At 37.8% G+C, this 17,668-nt stretch overlaps 1 protein-coding gene across 1 annotated transcript in view; it reads left to right on the top strand.

Annotated features, from left to right (window-relative positions):
* LOC103146345 (collagen alpha-1(XI) chain-like) overlaps nt 1-17,668 on the top strand; it is a 92,929-nt gene that overhangs the window by 41,291 nt on the left and 33,970 nt on the right. The window contains exons 13-32 of the mRNA XM_007564213.2: nt 173-256; nt 1,545-1,601; nt 2,364-2,417; nt 2,549-2,602; nt 3,868-3,921; nt 4,039-4,092; nt 4,709-4,762; nt 4,844-4,888; nt 6,268-6,321; nt 6,423-6,467; nt 9,609-9,662; nt 10,455-10,499; nt 10,790-10,843; nt 10,937-10,981; nt 12,460-12,513; nt 12,590-12,634; nt 13,400-13,453; nt 13,576-13,683; nt 14,764-14,817; nt 17,356-17,409. Coding sequence (XP_007564275.1) covers nt 173-256; nt 1,545-1,601; nt 2,364-2,417; nt 2,549-2,602; nt 3,868-3,921; nt 4,039-4,092; nt 4,709-4,762; nt 4,844-4,888; nt 6,268-6,321; nt 6,423-6,467; nt 9,609-9,662; nt 10,455-10,499; nt 10,790-10,843; nt 10,937-10,981; nt 12,460-12,513; nt 12,590-12,634; nt 13,400-13,453; nt 13,576-13,683; nt 14,764-14,817; nt 17,356-17,409 — 1,122 coding nt within the window. The remainder of the gene's footprint in view (nt 1-172; nt 257-1,544; nt 1,602-2,363; nt 2,418-2,548; nt 2,603-3,867; nt 3,922-4,038; nt 4,093-4,708; nt 4,763-4,843; nt 4,889-6,267; nt 6,322-6,422; nt 6,468-9,608; nt 9,663-10,454; nt 10,500-10,789; nt 10,844-10,936; nt 10,982-12,459; nt 12,514-12,589; nt 12,635-13,399; nt 13,454-13,575; nt 13,684-14,763; nt 14,818-17,355; nt 17,410-17,668) is intronic.

Here is a 17,668-nt window from a genome sequence, read left to right as displayed (position 1 = left end):
AAAAGCTCAGCCAATGATACATATTTATGAGAGTTGCTGTTTGTGCTTGAAAGGTGTGGGGTTAACAGGTTTAATAGACTACCTCCTATGGGGGTGACTATTAGATATGCTACTCTGTAAAAACAAAGACAAGTCCATTTACTTTTAATTTTCTTTTCCTTGTGGCCTACAGTTCCGTGCGGGTGGTGAGGCACACAAGGGACCTGTGATAACAGCCCAAGAAGCTCAGGCGCAGGCCATCCTATCTCAGGCTAAAGTGAGTATCGATGGAAATATTTCATTCTGAAACTCTTTGTGATTGAACTTGCAAATAATATTCTTCACCAAAGTGTTTCTTTAGTTTAAACACTAAAATACTCAAATCAGCATGCACATAAAGGAGCAGTGCATTGCAGAAGTCCCAATCAGGATACAAACAAAGCTTTGGACCCAGGTCAGGCTGAGAAGTGCCCAAAGCCGCAGCAGATACTCATACCCACTCAGCGGTCCTGACAACCGTAGCACTGTTGAAAACAGGTTGAACTTGGGCGCTTTCATCTGGGTGTGATATATTATCACACACATGGAGATGATTAAGCCTCACACAACCACTGAATATTTAAAGCTTTAGAAGTATGCTGAGCTCAGTGGCTCCCACAAGCGGAGTTTGTTCATGGTTAGAAGGCATTTGTCACCTTTCAGTACTCAACTTGTCATGCCAACAATTCGGTTTGGCGTGGGTAAATAGAAAACTAAATGCTTTTCCATACTTCTGTGTTTATTTATTCTCTCTGACCTTTCTAGGCAGCGCGTATTTGTTCGTTCTGTCCAGGTGTTCAGTTATGTACAAATTAGGACATGAATAGGTTTCTGTCTTTTACGTCATTGTGTCATCACACTACAAATAAATGCCAGACAACATTTCTGGCTGTCGCGCACTGTGGTCAGCTATGAGCAGAAGAAAATGCTGAAGTGGTAAACTGTGAACAAGACATGCGGCTCTCAGAGAGCCTGAAATGAATATTTCTGTGGTTTTATTGAGCTATTATAAGATGGTTTATGACGTTGCAAATCCTTACAAATAGCTTTGTTTTTTTTGTTTTTTATTTTTATTTTAGACATTTATTCTATTTTAAATTGTGGGCAGTTATAAGAATGACCTTACATGGTTAAACACTATCAGCAGTTTTTGCAAATTCGCCTTTAACAAGAACTATTTGGCAGTTTTATTTACACTTGGTTAACAGTCTTAGTTCATTTATTACATTTTATATTTTATACATATTCAGAGGCATTTCAGTAATTGGGAGATTCAGAGTACTTTACATGATATTACATTTTTCAAATGTAAAAATCAAAATCATCACAAATTATCATTGGAGTAAAAAATACTTTATTTTTTTAGTAATTATTACACAAAGTCATCTCTAAACAAGTGGGCCTTTATCCTTTATTTACAGGGTATCAGGTCTATCAGCATATATAGACAATGTGTATGCATGTATACATATGTGTGTTCTTACTTAATGACTAATGGGCTGTACTTTACTTTGATTTGTCGTTAGCTAACAATGAGAGGCCCCCCGGGGCCGATGGGGTTGGCAGGAAGATCTGGACTTTTGGTGAGTATCTTCATCTATCGACATGTTGCCATTAGTGAGTTCTCCATGTGGTAAAAGTACAGTGATTTAGATATATCCAAAGTACGTAATCGTGAATAAAAGGCTACAGAGAATTTTGTTTTCTGCGTCAAGACGCTCCAATCTAAATTTTGTGGCCGATTTCTGTTATCCAGTTTTCAGAAAAGCATGGATAAAAAAATATTATAAAAACATTATTCAGAGTATGTTTTCCTTGCTTTAATGTTGTAATTTGGCATGGGCCTACACATTTTATATTGCTGGCAACTGTGGCGTCATGCTGCTGTGTGAGAGAGCAGTAGTGTGAAATGTTTGCTATGATCAAAGGATGATAGAGTTGATATCTTAAAATGAGTTTAACATCTCAGGTTTCTAAGCCTGTTAACATTTTCAGAAGTCTAACGTTCCATGACAGAAAGCATGAAATCTCCTTTGAACCTTCCTGTTAGCTGTTGGATGGCTCTTTCTCTCTTTTAGCAAATTAAGACACATTATTATGAAATATGCTTTTCTTGTGACAACTGATATTTTATAGTACTGCTTGAAAGAATATGAACATTCCTGTATTATGAATACGAATATTGTCATCCACATATTCAGTTTGGTCATATCTTTCTCAGACAGCTCAATGACGTTACCGGAGTTCTTCAATTCCTCTGCACCAGAGAGTTTGTGCTCATGGAAATATGACTCAGGGATACAGCTATAGTCTGTTTAAATTTCCTTCTTCCTGCTTCTACATAGGGACCCCCTGGGGCTCCTGGACTCAAAGGTGACAGCGGTGACTCTGGACCACAGGTGAGAGGAGTAGCTTTTTGGGGGGTTTTTTCACAGTAATACTTTTGAACTTTAGATAACATCTATGTTGTTCCTGTTTGTCTGTTTCTAAAAACAAATAATAATACTGTACATTTACATATTCTGTACAGGGACCAAGAGGTCTTCAGGGTCCAACTGGTTCACCAGGGAAACCAGGAAAAAGGGTAAGAGTGATTTAAACATAAAACTGATTGAGTGGTTCATCTTCTCTATTGTAGCACTGCAGTGGTGATGTACATGCACATCATTTGGGAAGGTACAATTGATGGTATTATGGCTTTGTAAGCACTTATAACATTGAGTCAAACTAAGTCCCACTTATGGATTTATTTTAAAAAAAAAACACTTTACAAGCTCTGTTTATTTTTATTTTTTTGGTATTATGAAAAAAGGGATCGAGCATGATCTTACATATCACATACAAAGAAAAAGGTTATGTGTCTCAGAATCTAATCTGTTTTGTTGCAACAAGTGTAAAAATCAAACCCAGAACAAAAACAAAATACTTTGTAACGATGCTGGCTGAAAAACGTTATAGAGTTATTATCCATGGTGAACTGAGTCCCATACAGATATATGCTGAAAGGCTTCTCAGAGAGGAAGAAGCCATTTCTCCAAGAGCAACAGAAGAAAATACCAGATTACAATTTACAAATACATTTAATTTTTAGAGACATGTACTGTGGTTTCCCCAATGACTGTTGGATAAGCTGGATGGATGAATGTTATGTGGTTTGATTAAATTACATTTAATGTGTTTAACCATAATGACCACTATTACATTTTGAGGAAAAAGAGGAAGCTTGTAGACCTGACAACATTATGTACAAATATGGATGTCGCAGCTGCAAACAGGAAGTTAAAACGTAGGCAGAAATGGAGCTTCCACCTGGTCAAAGGGCCTTGCACAGCACCAAATCAGCTGTAAAGTGGCTTCAGGACAACACAATCAAAGTTTTGGAGTGACCATCATAAAGCCATGATCCTAGCCTCATAGTATCTTTGTGAGCAGATCTATAAAAGGTGTCTGTAAGCAAGGTAATGCATAAATCTTTACTCAGTTCCACCAGTTATGTCTGGAGGAATGGGACAAATTCCCAGCAAAGGACGCTTGTGGAAGGATACGCAAAATATTTGCACCTAACTCATACAGTGTAAATGGCAATTTTGATTTACCTGAAATATAAACGTTTTTTTTTTCTATTCAGTATGTGTAAATAACTTCTTTTTTTTTACTATAAATGCAGTTTAATCTATTTGCCAGCTTTAAAATCTGTGCCTACATAGAGAGGAAACTTGTTCCAAACTTTCCCTGTTTAAAAATAAAAAAATAAAAATAAAAACATCTGCGTTCAATGATTGCACCTATGTGTTTGTTTAACAATAAACTAACTAGTAAACTGAAATGATGGGTGTGTGTGTCTTCCAGGGTCGTAATGGAGCTGACGGTGCACGAGGAATGCCAGGAGAGTCGGGCGCAAAGGTAATGCACAGTTTTCCTAAAGAAAAACATTAAATTATCATTTTTTTCAGTGTTAATATTAAACAAGTTCACATCCTGTTAACGACTGGTACACTTACCATCTTTTATTTACTTCAGGGTGACAGAGGTTTTGATGGCCTCCCCGGTCTCCCTGGAGAGAAAGGACACAGGGTAAGCGCAAAGGAGTAAAGCTTAGTGTTACTTAAAATCCACATTGATCAAGATGAATGTGTTGCATGAAAAAGCTGATTGGGGTCTAAATGCCATCTGATTTATCAGCACGGTGTGATGTGAATGTTCAGCTCATGTGTGCCATTAGGCCATCTGACCTACTTAGAGAGGTGGGGACAGCTTCAGATCCACCTAAGCAGTGTTTAACCAGGCCAGGAGGCGAATGATGAATGTTGAGTTTAGAGAAACCAAACGGAGACACAAAGATCACAGACGGTTATTTTTAGATGGGATTTTAAACCTCGTCCTATACCAGATAATTACAGAGGTAGGCCGGTCCTTATAGAGCTCTATGAATAGTGAAAACCATATATTGCGGGTCCATGCCCATTTGTGGTGACCATGCCAACTTTAGATTAAAGGCGGTTTTTGCTTGTTTTCGTTGTATTTTTTTACACCCTCAATTTTCCACATTTCTGACCAACGTCATATTTTTTTTGCTTTAAACTACAATCTTTTTTTTTTTTCTCAGCCGCACAAATCGAGCATGTAGATTCTCTTTTGATTGCAGCATTTGTAATCTTTGTTGATGTTTTCCCTACGTGATCTGTTCCAGGGAGAACATGGCCCCACTGGCCCTCCAGGGTCTCCAGGAGACGACGGGCCAAGAGTGAGTTTTTCATCTGTCTTGTATCACTTTCAAATACCCATAAAATTACTAAAAGTCCAAAATATGTCTGCTTAATCCAAGGGTGAAGATGGCCATGTTGGACAGAGAGGAGTGGCTGGAGAGAGTGTAAGTATAGTTCTAGTTAGAGGCAGGGTCATTGAGTTTACAGTACAAAACCTTGGGACAATATGAATTTTCCTTAAACTGCGTTACAATTTATTGTGCAAAATTTTTTATCTTCTAAATCATAATCTTAAAAGTGTGGGACACCTCTGTATTCAGCCCACCTGAGTCAATATTTTGTAGAACTATATTTCCTGCGATTTCCGCTCCAAGTCTTTTAAGGTTTGTCTCTTCCATCTTTGCGTACAAAGCAGCTCAGACTCCTGCCCGTTCATCTGAGTTTTCAAACCTAGTCACAATTATCGAATATATTTAGGTCTGGACTTTAACTGGGCCATTCTAACACATGAGATATCCTTTAATCCAAATCATTCCTTTGTAGCTCTTACTGTATGCTTAGTGTCGTCCCTTTGGAAGCTGAACCTTCACCCCAGTCTCACTTTTGGAAAAGCGATCAGATTTTCTTCCAGGACTGCCTTGTATTTTGCTCCATCCATCTTCCCATCAACCAGCTGTCCTACTCCTGGATGATGTGCAGTGTTAGTTTTCCCCTGACTTATTGCTTTGGACTTGTGCAACAAAGTTCTTTTAGGGTCTCATCTGATCAGAGCGTCTTCTTCTACAACGTGGCTTGTGGCCTTCTTTTTGCCACTCTTTCAGTCGTGGGCTTACTAACTAGTTGATTTCTGAAAGTCTGTCAGGGTGTCAGGTTAAAAGGGGCTGAATAAGTGAAAATCCTGTATCCATAAAATCCTAATCAGTTCAGATCAAAGGGTGAACGTCACCTTCTCGTCCCTTTCAGTTTTTTTTTTAATTCATGGCCTTGCCAACCTTCTTTACTCTAGGGAGCATTGCCTCTCTAATCTCAGCCTTGTTATAAACAGTTTCTGCATAAGAGATCAAAAAATAGAACTGGCATTTTTATTTATTTATTTTTTTCTGTTTATGTCCGTGTGAAAGTTTCCACTGCTGCCAGGCGCTGTGTAAATGGTCCGTGAACGGTAGCATGAGAAATTTGCTCCCTCTTGTACCCAAATTAGCAGAGTCCTTTTAGAGAAACGGTTGCACCACGTTTCATCACACACCAGCAGGAAGGTAAAAGAGCAAAAATACTTTAGCTGACATCAAATGAATGTCTTTATGTTTTACAAGGAGGGACAACTTTCATACTAGCTTTCCATCTGCAGTGCCCATCTGTGACCACATGGGGGTTTGTGTTTCACATAGAGCAACATTTAAATTCAGTGCCAGGCAGTTTTACTACCTTGATGTTTTTTTTTTTTTGTTGTTTTTTTTTAAATGTTGCATTTAATAACTTGTGTTGAGGTGGATTTTTTTTTTTGTTTGCTTTTTAAAAATCGTTTCTTTCTCTTTATAAACAGGGCCCCAGAGGTTTGCTTGGCCCCAGAGGGTCCCCAGGTCCTCCCGGACAACCTGTAAATATGATTTGTTTGTGCTCTGAGCTGAGTCATACCATGCTGCATGATTTGCTTCTTTCTTAATAACAATTTTCATCAACCAATTCTGTTCACATTAGGGTCTTTCTGGACTGGATGGTCAAGCTGGTCCCAAAGGAAACATGGTGAGAAGTGTTTGTGTTGTGTTTGTTTAAAAAGTTGAAAGTCTGACTTTTTCTGCAGCATCTAGTTTGTGTGAGGCTTACTTTGCTGAAGGACTGTGAACGTTAACTCCAGTGCAACAATGCAAGGGAGGAGGCCATGACTCAGCTGTTGATGACAGCAGAACCTATTTCATTTACTTTCTAACTGTACTTTGAGGGTAAACAAAAAGTCTGTTCAGTGGCTTAGCTTGCCTACATCAGTTCTTTTACTGGGATTTTCACAGAATATAAAATTACAAATTCGAACATTTTAAAGGTTTAAATTAAAATTTAACGGTAATATTCCCAAATGAAAACTGAATAAAAACTGATTCAACTAAAAATATTGCATGTCTGCTTATTGCAAAAATAGCTAAAAAAAAAAACCAAAAACTTATATTATTGTATATCATATTTTTACACTTTATGAATTGCATAACCTTATTTTACTTATTGTCTAACATTAAGTTTAAACTGCAACATAAAAAGCTTCATCACAGTTTGTATTTGGACTTGAGGACAAAGATCTAAATTTTGACTTGTGGTCAGTAGAATAGAATAGAATAGAATAGAATAGAATAGAATAGAATAGAATAGAATAGAATAGAATAGACTTTACTGATGTCAAAGGGAAATTGCTTAAAACTGCCCTAAAACTGCTATGCTTGCTTGAATCTTGCAAGACTGAGAACTCCATCACTAAATGTAAAGCACTGTGGCGGCACCATTATTTCATATTTTCCTCCATCAGTTTATATTTTCGTAAATTTACCATAGATTTAGTTGACTTAAATGTTCTTAGTATTTGTCACTTAAACTAAAATGTAACAATGTGTGCTTCAGTCATAAGACTAAGACAGAGTTTTGATTTCAAATGACTGACTTCAGATTCAGCTTGATCAAAGACTTGGAGCTCAAGCTTGTACTTACATTTTGACACCAGCAACTAAAAACTTCATCCTGAGCTAAGCTTTCTGACTTGAAAGCATTTAATAGCTTAGACCAAACAGAGTGTTATTTTTAAAGAACAGGAAACCCTGACATTTTAATTGCAGACTCCAGTTAAAATGTCAGCGTTTTATGAAAAAACATTAAGCCAAAGTAAGTAATTTCTGAACTTTCCCTACCTTAGTTATGACATGAAGTCAGTAACTCAGTTGAAAAATACTGAAAGCTTAAAAGATCAAATAAATATTGTAGGTGTATAAGAGTTAACACCCTTAAACTAATGCTTTGTTAAATCACCTTTTGATTTTATTGCAGCATTCAGTCATTTTTGGATTGTACTATATTAGGCCTTTTTTTTTTTTTTACAAAAGCACTCCTACTCTGTCAGATAGTGTGGAAATTTTCTGTGCACAGCCCACTCCAGACCAGATGACCTCATTTTTTTCCGCCTCGGTTTCAGGTATGGTATCCAGCTGGGACTTTCCAAATCTTTTTGGATCTTTTGGAAAGGCCGTTCTTATATTGATTGTGATGTGTGTTTTAGGTCATTGTCATCCTCAGAGATGATATTCTTATTCATCTTTTACTTTCTAGCAGAAGTCTGAATGTTTTACAAATTAAAATTCAAGGTGTAGCACTGGACTCCAGACTTGCACATATTTGACTTCAGACATGAAATTTATTTGCCTTTTACATAACTGACTTCATCCCTCTCTCGGCTAAAATGTCTACAAATAACAAAAAAAATTGACTACAATTAAATTACATTTTCAGGCCTTTTACAGATTTCTTAGTTTTTTTTTTCTTTGTCATGCCTACATGTTTCAAGTAAAACAACTCTAAAATCAGACACAGATCTGACCTTTTGTGGAAAAAGTAATTTCCTCCTTTTAAGATCAGGATTGAATTGCAACTAAGCATTTTTTAATCCAGTTTCAGAATCCAAATGTGTAGAATAAGGAAACATCTTAATAGCTCATAAGATAAGATAAGATAAGATAAGATAAGATAAGATAAGATAAGATAAGATAAAATATTCCTTTATTAATCCCACAGTGCTTGACAACACAAAATTGACCTATTTTCTTTTCTTTTTAAAGTAGTTCATCATGGCCATGTCTAAAGAAATTCAAGTACAGATGAGAAACAGTAATTTACATCAGTCAGGAAGAGCAAAATTTGAGATAGTTATTTGATTATCCTTAAGACTTTTGGTAAAAATACTCTGCAGACTGACAAGGCAACAGAAATTATGTTATGGAAGGTTTGTGTCCTTAGCAAAGCATTTCAGAATAAAATACACATACTGATTGGTGGTGGCAGTGTCATGGTCTGGGGCTGCTAGCTTCATCTGGACCTGAACGGCTTTTTTTAACTGATGGAAGTGGGAATTTTGCTGCAGTCCTAAAAGCAAATGTCCAGCCGTCAGTTTGCTACTTTAAGCTCAGTAGCTCCATATTTGTGCTGTAGGACAATAATCTGAAGCACACCTGCAAAGTTCATCTCTTTGCTGGTGTGCTCACTTTGGCATAATCTTAACAGACTTTTCATGTTTGGCTGAGTTCGACTTCTTCAAAGAGTGGGTCAAAATGGGGCATGACCTCTGACCTATCATGTAGAGATAAGTGCCAGTAACAAAAATACTTAACGGCAGTTGTTGCCTACAAGGGTGGCACAACCAGTTATTACACTTAGGAAGCATTTCGCATAGAAGCAAGTTGCTATTTGTTTGATGTATTTAAAATACATTTCAATACGAAAAGGCAAAAACCGAAGAAATCTTTAAGGGGACAAATACTTTTTTATGGCACTTGCGTTTACCTACTGTGTTTGTGTTCTTAGTGGCTTTGACCGTCTGAAGTTTTCCTTTGCACGTTTTTCAGCTCTACCAGCTGAAACAGACATCTTCATTGCGGTTCTTTTATGAACGTTTGAATCCAACACCATGTCATGCTTGAAAAAGGACATTTACAGTTTTTGTCTGTGTGTTTGCCCTCTGATAATGGATCCCTACTGAACCCAAATATCAACACTAATGACAGAACAAGATATCTTGTTCTTCACCCCACGAGGAGTTATGTTTCTTAATTCATCCTTTCATTATTTGGCTGCTGCTGAAATGTTAGGAGTTCTCTGCATTAAATTAACTGAATTGTTTTATTCTGTTCTGTGAAGGGTCCGCAAGGAGAGCCAGGTCCTCCTGGGCAACAAGGCCTGCCTGGTCCTCATGTGAGTGTTTAGTTATTTACATTAATCCTGTTCAATCACTTTCTCCCTCTTTTTATGTATACTTTCTCATTCACTCCTCTTCCTCCTCGCTCTGCTTCTTTTTCTCTTCGTTCTATTTCCAGTTTCCCATATTGACAGTGCAACAGGGAGCAGTATAATCTTGAATGATCCCCCACATTTCTGGTTTTTAAATCAAAATCTCTTTCCACATTTTTCTTTCTCGATGCACTCCCCACAGCCCAGCCACTATCCCTCTGTCGCAGAAATCTCACATGAGAAAAGAGTAAATCTTTGTTTCTGTCCTGCTAAAAGCAGCAACAACACTAGTATCCAGCAGAAATTGTTCACATATTAGACACCTAATTCCATTTTTGAGTCAGATTTGATGTGAAACAGGGCCTTTTAGTGTTTACGCCAGTGCTGACTGACCTTTGCCAGGTATAATTTTCAGTCCTGCTGACGATCACAGTGTGAACAGAACGGCGTCGTTACTTTGGAAAGTATTAGTGGGAACCTGCGGGATGGAATGCAGGTTGAATGCATAACTTATTCACAGCCAGAGACACTTTAATGCAAAAGCACAGGACCTCTGGAGAGTTTCTCTTTGTCAATAGCTGTTTCAACTCTTTGTTTTTGGGCTGCAACATGAAGTTTTAAAAACAAAATGTTTTAAACAGTAAAACGATGAGTAACTGTATCCCAGCCAATGATATTTATACTATAACTTTCTAAAACATACCTGGACTGGTTCCCTGTGCTTCTTATAACATGTTTCTTTTCTTTGTCTACCAGGGTCTCATTGGTCCTCAAGGTCCAATTGGGCCTCCGGGTGAAAAAGTAAGTACAGTGGGAACTGAAGTTCCTCCTTAGACCTTCTCTACAGTGCTGATAAGTGTATGTTTCAGTCAAGACTTGATAAGTAGTTGAGCAGATTTGTGGCTGAGCTGTAAGCCCTTACCTTGCTCCTCTAAGGGCAGAAACACTCGCAAGATCACACATTTTATAGGCATCAGAGCTTAGTTTGGCTGACAGAGAGAATTTTGTTTGCGGTTTCGAAAACGTATTTCAATATGTTTAGCATATCTGTCTGACTGACTGCGTCCGTATTTATTACTCTGTCTTTGTAGGGGCCTCAAGGGAAGCAAGGTCTGGCTGGACTTGCCGGTGCTGATGGCCCTCCTGTAAGCCGTGGATTTCGATCCCTTTTTAATATTTCACTTATTGACGTTAAATATTTATCGGCACCTAATCAGCAGTTATGTGTGCTTCTCTAGGGTCACCCTGGGAAAGAAGGACCTCCTGGAGAGAAAGGATCCACGGTAAGTTGGAATATATTTTGGTAATCTATATTTTTCAATAAAGTGCCTAATTTGTTCAAAATGTGCTGTTGCTGTGTGATAAGCACAGTGGTAGTTTGAAGAAAAGTATTAACACATTCTTCACAAAGCCTTATCCAGAGCATTTTATCGAAGCACTTTATCACACTAGATCTTGGACATGGTGAGTATAATTTGAATGTGCAACAATAGTGCAAGAACAGGTGCATCTCTATAAGATTATGCCTTATTTCTGAAATTCAGATTACAAATCTAAACTAACTTCACGGCACATACTGTGATATATTTCAACCATTTAGTTCTACTAATTTTGATCATTTGACATGCAGCCAATGGAAATTCAAAGCTTAGTTTGTCAGAAGTTTAGACTATTACGTAAGAGCAACATAAAAGTGTTAGCACAACTGTTGCTCAGTGGGCAGACTAAACATCCTTTATTTTGGAAAATATTTGTTTGATTTCAGGTCCTTCATGATTCAATTACTTATAAACACATCCAAAGCACTTAACCCCAAGTTGCCTGCCGATCTGAGTATTGATTGGTTGAAAGTGGCTCTGGTGTAAAGCGCTTTGAGTGGTCAGTGTAGCTATAAAAGTCACATATTTCACAGAAGTGTCAGCCGACTGAGAGGCGGCCTTCTGCTTGTTTGCAGTGTCTCCTTATGGCAAGACTCCATAGATCCTCTACAGGGTTTAGGTCATGCCAGTTTGCTGACCAATCAAGCTCAGTGATAGAACAATCGTTTAAGTCAGCCTTTGTATTTTAGCAGTGTACGCAGGATCAGCATCTCCCTTAAAGCTTATGAGCAGAAGAACGTTTGAACCACAATTTTTCCTTCTTCTCAACTTTCAGTTAATATGCTTCAACATGGCATGTAACCTGCCAGACGCTTTATCATTGAAGTTTGAGTCGATGTCCACTGTCCACTGGACAACAGTCTTAATATGCAGGCCATAACTTAGCAAGTAAACATGTTATTTAAACTTTATTTTTACCAGGATGAAATCCATTGAGATTAAAAAGCTCTTTTTCTAGCCCAGGCCAAGAGGCAGCAACAAATACAACACAGAAAATACAGTTAAAAGGAAATGTCAAGCTATGAGAAACAGGTGCATGTCATAGAGTTGGCCTCAAGGACTTTTTATTTTTATTGTCCTTATGTAATACTTCAGTTTCCTGAGATACTTGATTTTAGGGTTTTATTAGCTGTAAGCCATAGTCTTTAAATCTGACTGAAATAAACACTTGAAATACAAATCAGTATATGAGTTTGACCTTTTGAATTCTGAATAAATATTAAATACACTTAAAATAACTTCTCATTGACATTTTAAGGTACTAAAATTCATCTATTCTATCGATGATCTGCCTTGCATATGTGCAAAAAAAAAAAAAATCATCAAAATGATCAAGAATGCAATGGAATACTGAACATTTAGTGTTTGTTTTTAAATTACAGGGTTTTCCAGGTCCAATAGGATCTATCGGCTATCCTGGTCCCCGTGGTGTGAAAGTAAGCGAAAAAAAAAAAAATAGTTGTGGACCCTTTTGTGAACATTACTCTGACTGTATTCGCCCACATCCTGCAGGGCGCTGAGGGAGTTCGAGGCGTCAGAGGAGACAAAGGAGAAAAGGTAAACTCCTCTCCAACCTCCTCAACATGGCTGACAAATGTCAGTCCTCTGCAAATGCCCCCCCCCCCCCCCCGAGTTGCAGTTTTTCCTGAAATGGGGCTTCCTTTTATTCTGGCAAGAGAAAAACTTCTTAAAGGCCTATCGGACTAGTACTCAGGTCCTCATAACATTGAGCTGCAATGGAGTGTGAATCACCAGGCTGGAATAATATTGAGATGTGGTTTCAGTGACTTACTATATTTAGTTGTTACCACTGGGTAATAGTACTTATTAGCAGCAAACTATTAGGGTACCCCAGAAGCATAATTATTAAAAACAAAGTGAGCACATACTATATAAGCGTCCTGTAATTTGATGTCAATCTGGGATGATGATAGTTTCAAAACAAGTGTTCTTTTATTTCATTTTATTATCAAAAGGAAACAATTTTGAAATGGAAAAGAAAGAAATTTAAAAATGCAATTCTTAACTCAAACCACCAGATGTCAGCAGAGCAAAACAGACAGCAGAAGACAAGCCAGCAATAAGCTCATCAGAGCTTCTCATAAATGACCACTAGATGTCACTGTTCTTCTTTTTTGAAGAAGATGTAATCCTCTCACGCCTGTATTTCAGTTTTACTTTCATTAACAGGATTCCTTTCTCTTAAAACAACAGATTTATTTATTAAATGTGTTTGTTTAATAACGTTTTGCTGCAACAGATGTTGGTATAAGGAACTGGTCCTGCCGTGGCTCTAATAACTAATAACTCTTTCACCACCAGGGAGAGGATGGATTCCCTGGTTTCAAAGGGGACATGGGCATCAAGGGGGACAAGGTGGGTCATCAGTTCTAAAGAGAAGACCAGTCTTCACAGCTGAAGACATATAAAGCATAGAAACAAAACAAAAAAAAACATGTGACATATAAAACAGTTGTCATTATTACGTCTTTATTCAGGGTGAGGGTGGTGTACAAGGACCCAGAGGAGAAGATGGACCTGAAGGGCCAAAGGGCAAATCAGGACCAGGTGGAGAGGCTGGACCCATGGGTTTAGCAGGAGAGAAGGTAAATAGTCAGTGCTTTCGAAGGCTGCAAATTTATTCTTTATGTAAATATAGTTAAGTAAACTTTAAATTTTAATTAATGATTTTTCAAAACACAATTTGCCGTTCTCTTTAGCTATATGATCCAGTCATACAGTCTTTTATTAAAGTTCTATAGTTTTGAACAGTGTTGTGCCAAATTACCCTTATCAAGTTCTAGTTCATTTTTGCTGTGTTGAAATTTTATTTTCAAATATTCTGAACTAAGTTCAGAGTCCCAAAAATCAACTAATGTGGTTTCATTAGTCAAATTGTTTATGTATTAGTAGCAAATAGATTCTATGTAAAAATTTTATCAGCTGATGTTTTTAAACAGAATCAATGTTGTTTTAAGAGGAAAAGCATGCTCATATTTTAACTACGGCCACCGTTTAAAAAACTGTCCTAATGGGCAGATTTTCTTTTAAACATTTATTTTAATCAAAAGCCAAACTTTTGATTAAAATATTAGAAGTTGCACCAGGGAGAGCTGCGGTACTTGCAAGCTCATCATGTAAAAAACAAGCAGCATATTTATGTGGTGCTAAAACATCTTTTTAGTCCTTTGATCTATCCTGTATTTCCTGTTATTGCAATAATGACCGTGGGTGAAGCTGCATGCATTTGTGCATTTAATGCAATTTTAACTTCCTGGGATGAGTAATGACCAAACTGAATCCTCTGGCAATCGCCTTATCGTCACATATTGATTAGAATGAGTTCAGTTTACGTCTCTCCTCTCTTGGCATGTGCATTTCTGAGACTTAAAACATTTAATAACTGTACATGTGAACAATGTTTTCAGTTTGAGGAGACTTCATTAGGTGGTAGATTGCATAAGATAAATATAGTTCCATGTTACTGCCTGATGTAATTTGCATAAATGTAATATTAAGAACTTTTTCACCTTCAAAAGCAAAGGTTACATGTAAATAAAGTTTTATTTCCTGTCCCTCTGTGGATTTTGAATTATGTCTTAAATGCTACAGCCAATAAGGTCTATGATAGCAGAAAATTATTAACTTCTGGTTCATTTTTTCTTTTTTTTTTAATTTGTCTTCAGGGAAAACTTGGAGTCCCTGGATTGCCTGGATACCCTGGAAGACAAGGCCCAAAGGTGGGTAATGGGAACAATATCAAATCTCTTGGATAAGTGAGGGAGACACGATAGTCATAAAAAATAAGTCATGTAGTTGGAGATCATTTGTTTACCAAGATCTTTGGTTTAATTATCAAAGTTCACTTTCTGTAGTTTATTAAAACTGTACAACCACAGAGCCCACTGCAGCCTCTGAGTGGGATTTGAAGCAGTTTCTTCCAGGTGGATCTGCAAGTTACACAGAAACAGATGTTGGCACTCGAAACTCAAGGTCTTTATATACACAGTGAGCTACAAATACCACCATCTAAGACCATGAGCATATCTGGTTGCATGAAAAAAGTTACGCAAGTAATTGTTAGAAGTATAGCACATTGAAGTCACAGTGGTTTAAAAGCTGAAGATAATTAGCCAAATTCAAACAGATTACAAAAGTATTACGATAACCTTTTCTTTCCTGCTCAGCACCTACCCTCCTCTCACACACCTTTCTAAAACCTGCTGACTAAATGCTCTGACCCACAAACCTAAGCAGATGCCGACTGCACACCCTCCATGACTCTTTATAGGAAATCCTAACTGGCATGGTCATCTGCTTTAGTCATCAGCTGTCCCTCTTCTTAGACCAAAGCCATTATCTAAAAATCTGGCTCTGCTTGCACTCTAGCCCTGACCATATTGCTACTGCTCCACTATCTGGATGTGCTGCTGCAGCTGCTTCCTCTTTGCTGCCGTAAGCACTGACATCTTGGCGCTGATAGAACCTGCTCTCACAACATCGAGATCGGCAAATCTCCAGCTCTGCCTGAAAGTCAGCAAAACCTGAGCTGATTATATACAAGAAATTATATTTCTAATCGGTTACCCAACAATTAGCAACAATTTTTTTATTTTATTTAATTTTTTTTGGAGGGGATTGGGGTGAATTGTATTATTATTGATGGAGCAATTTAGTCTCATAATGCCAAAGACTTTACTTTTACTCTTAAAATCAATATAAAGGATTAATTCTTGACCATTAAAGTAGTGCAACATCTGCTCAAAAAATCTACATGGTGATAGCAATTTTTTTAACAATTGCAAGCTGTCTGCAAAGTTTCTAAATGGTTGGTATGATCAAACCGTCCGAGTGCCAGTAGCTGCTCCCTGCATGTGGTCATGGATAAAGAGTACAGGTTTGTCTCTTTTGCCTTGATTTGAATATAAAAAAGGTAATTTCCATCATAAAAATTTTTGACGTACTCTCCTACTTCAAAAAATCTGTTCAGCTTTTTGTAACTGGGATTCCTTTATAGACAAAGTTCTTTCAATTAAACTTTGTAGACTGGGGAAAGTTACTCGGGGGGTGGGAGGGGAACCCTCCACATTTACATCATAAAGTACCATCTCTGTTATGAAATGTCACATTGTCCTCATGAGTAGCTTCAGGGTCACAGTCTTGGCCGGGCATCAGCCTTTATCTGCCCTCAATCAGCTCGCTCTGGAATTCCTCCACTGTCTGTGTTTTTGGCTGCTACAGCCCATCGCTCTCTGCTAACAGCTTTTCCACATCGTTAATTGTGGATGCCATTTGCAAAAGCTTCAGCGGACTGTCTTATCTCCGCTTTGCAAGTCGTGCCCGTCCAGTGGCACTCCTCTTTTCAGTTTACTGTAACTGCAACGCTGTGGAAAATAAATTTCGCACAACAGATTTGTTTTTTTTTTTTCTGCTGTGTTACCTCCTACAACTCTGTCCTTGTAACTCAGTTGTTGTGTCCTTGCCTATTCTGCACAGTATTATGCTTAATACGCATATGCACATGAAGGATAATGAGCACTATGAATGCTGCCTGAATTTATTTATTTTTTTTGGACCCAAATCACACCATATGACCTTGGGTTTCAGCCGAGGCAAAGGCATATTTAGTCTAGATTGGTTATGCTGCCTAATTCAGCATAAAGTGAGGTTATATTCATGACCTGCTTGGTTCTCTCGTTATTAGGCAAACAGTAATTACTCGCCAAGTATTTGTTTGACCGGCACCATTACCACTATCAGGGAGCACAGCCTGTAAAAAGCTCAGTCACTAAATTGCTGATAGTTATCAAAGTGGATCTACTGGTTTCCTTTACTTTGTCTCTATTTGCACCCACCGTCTCTTTTCTTCTCTTTACCTTATGCCTCTCATTCATCCTAACAATCTAACCTGTGACTGTTCCTTTTCGTCACCTTTGAAAGAGCTTGGTTTTTGGGCCAGTTGGTAGATCATGCTCACCATGTGCAGAAGCCGTCGTCCTCAACATGGTTGTCTTGGTTTTGATTCCCGGTCTCAGGCCATTTGCTCCATGTTTCCCCCATTTCTCCACCCTATTTACTACTTCCAAAAAAAAATCTCAAAAAGAAAGAGCTCTGTTTTTTATGAAAAAAAAAAAAAGCACCAACCTGTCTAGCTTTGCAGGCATCTCCTGTGTTTCTCTTTTATCGCCTTCTTGTGAGGAATTCTTTGAACATGAACAACTCAGCAAAATTTCTTATTTCTAAAATTCATCATAATTTTTTCTCGTCTTAAATTTCAGGGCTCGAATGGCTTCAATGGATTCCCTGGAGCAAACGGTGAAAAAGGAGCAAGGGTAAGCAGAACTCCATCAGTAGCATTAAGCTGTTTCAATCTGGGTTTAGGTTCTCTGAATATGGAGACACAGAGTCAACAGGGGTTTTCCAGAGATAAATAATGTACAACTTCGTCTACCACTGATAAAAACTTTAAAATAACTATAGATGCTCCCTTTAGATCATAAAGCTTCCAGGGTCCAAAAGTGTGTTCTGCTGTTTTTAGCTAATCCAAACGGTTTTCTGTGAGAATCATTTCTGGAGACTGAGACGACCGTG

The sequence above is a fragment of the Poecilia formosa genome, unplaced genomic scaffold, assembly GCF_000485575.1.
Source record: "Poecilia formosa unplaced genomic scaffold, Poecilia_formosa-5.1.2 Scaffold156, whole genome shotgun sequence".
In the NCBI taxonomy this organism is placed as follows: domain Eukaryota; kingdom Metazoa; phylum Chordata; class Actinopteri; order Cyprinodontiformes; family Poeciliidae; genus Poecilia; species Poecilia formosa.
This window is presented reverse-complemented; position numbering and strand designations above follow the sequence as displayed.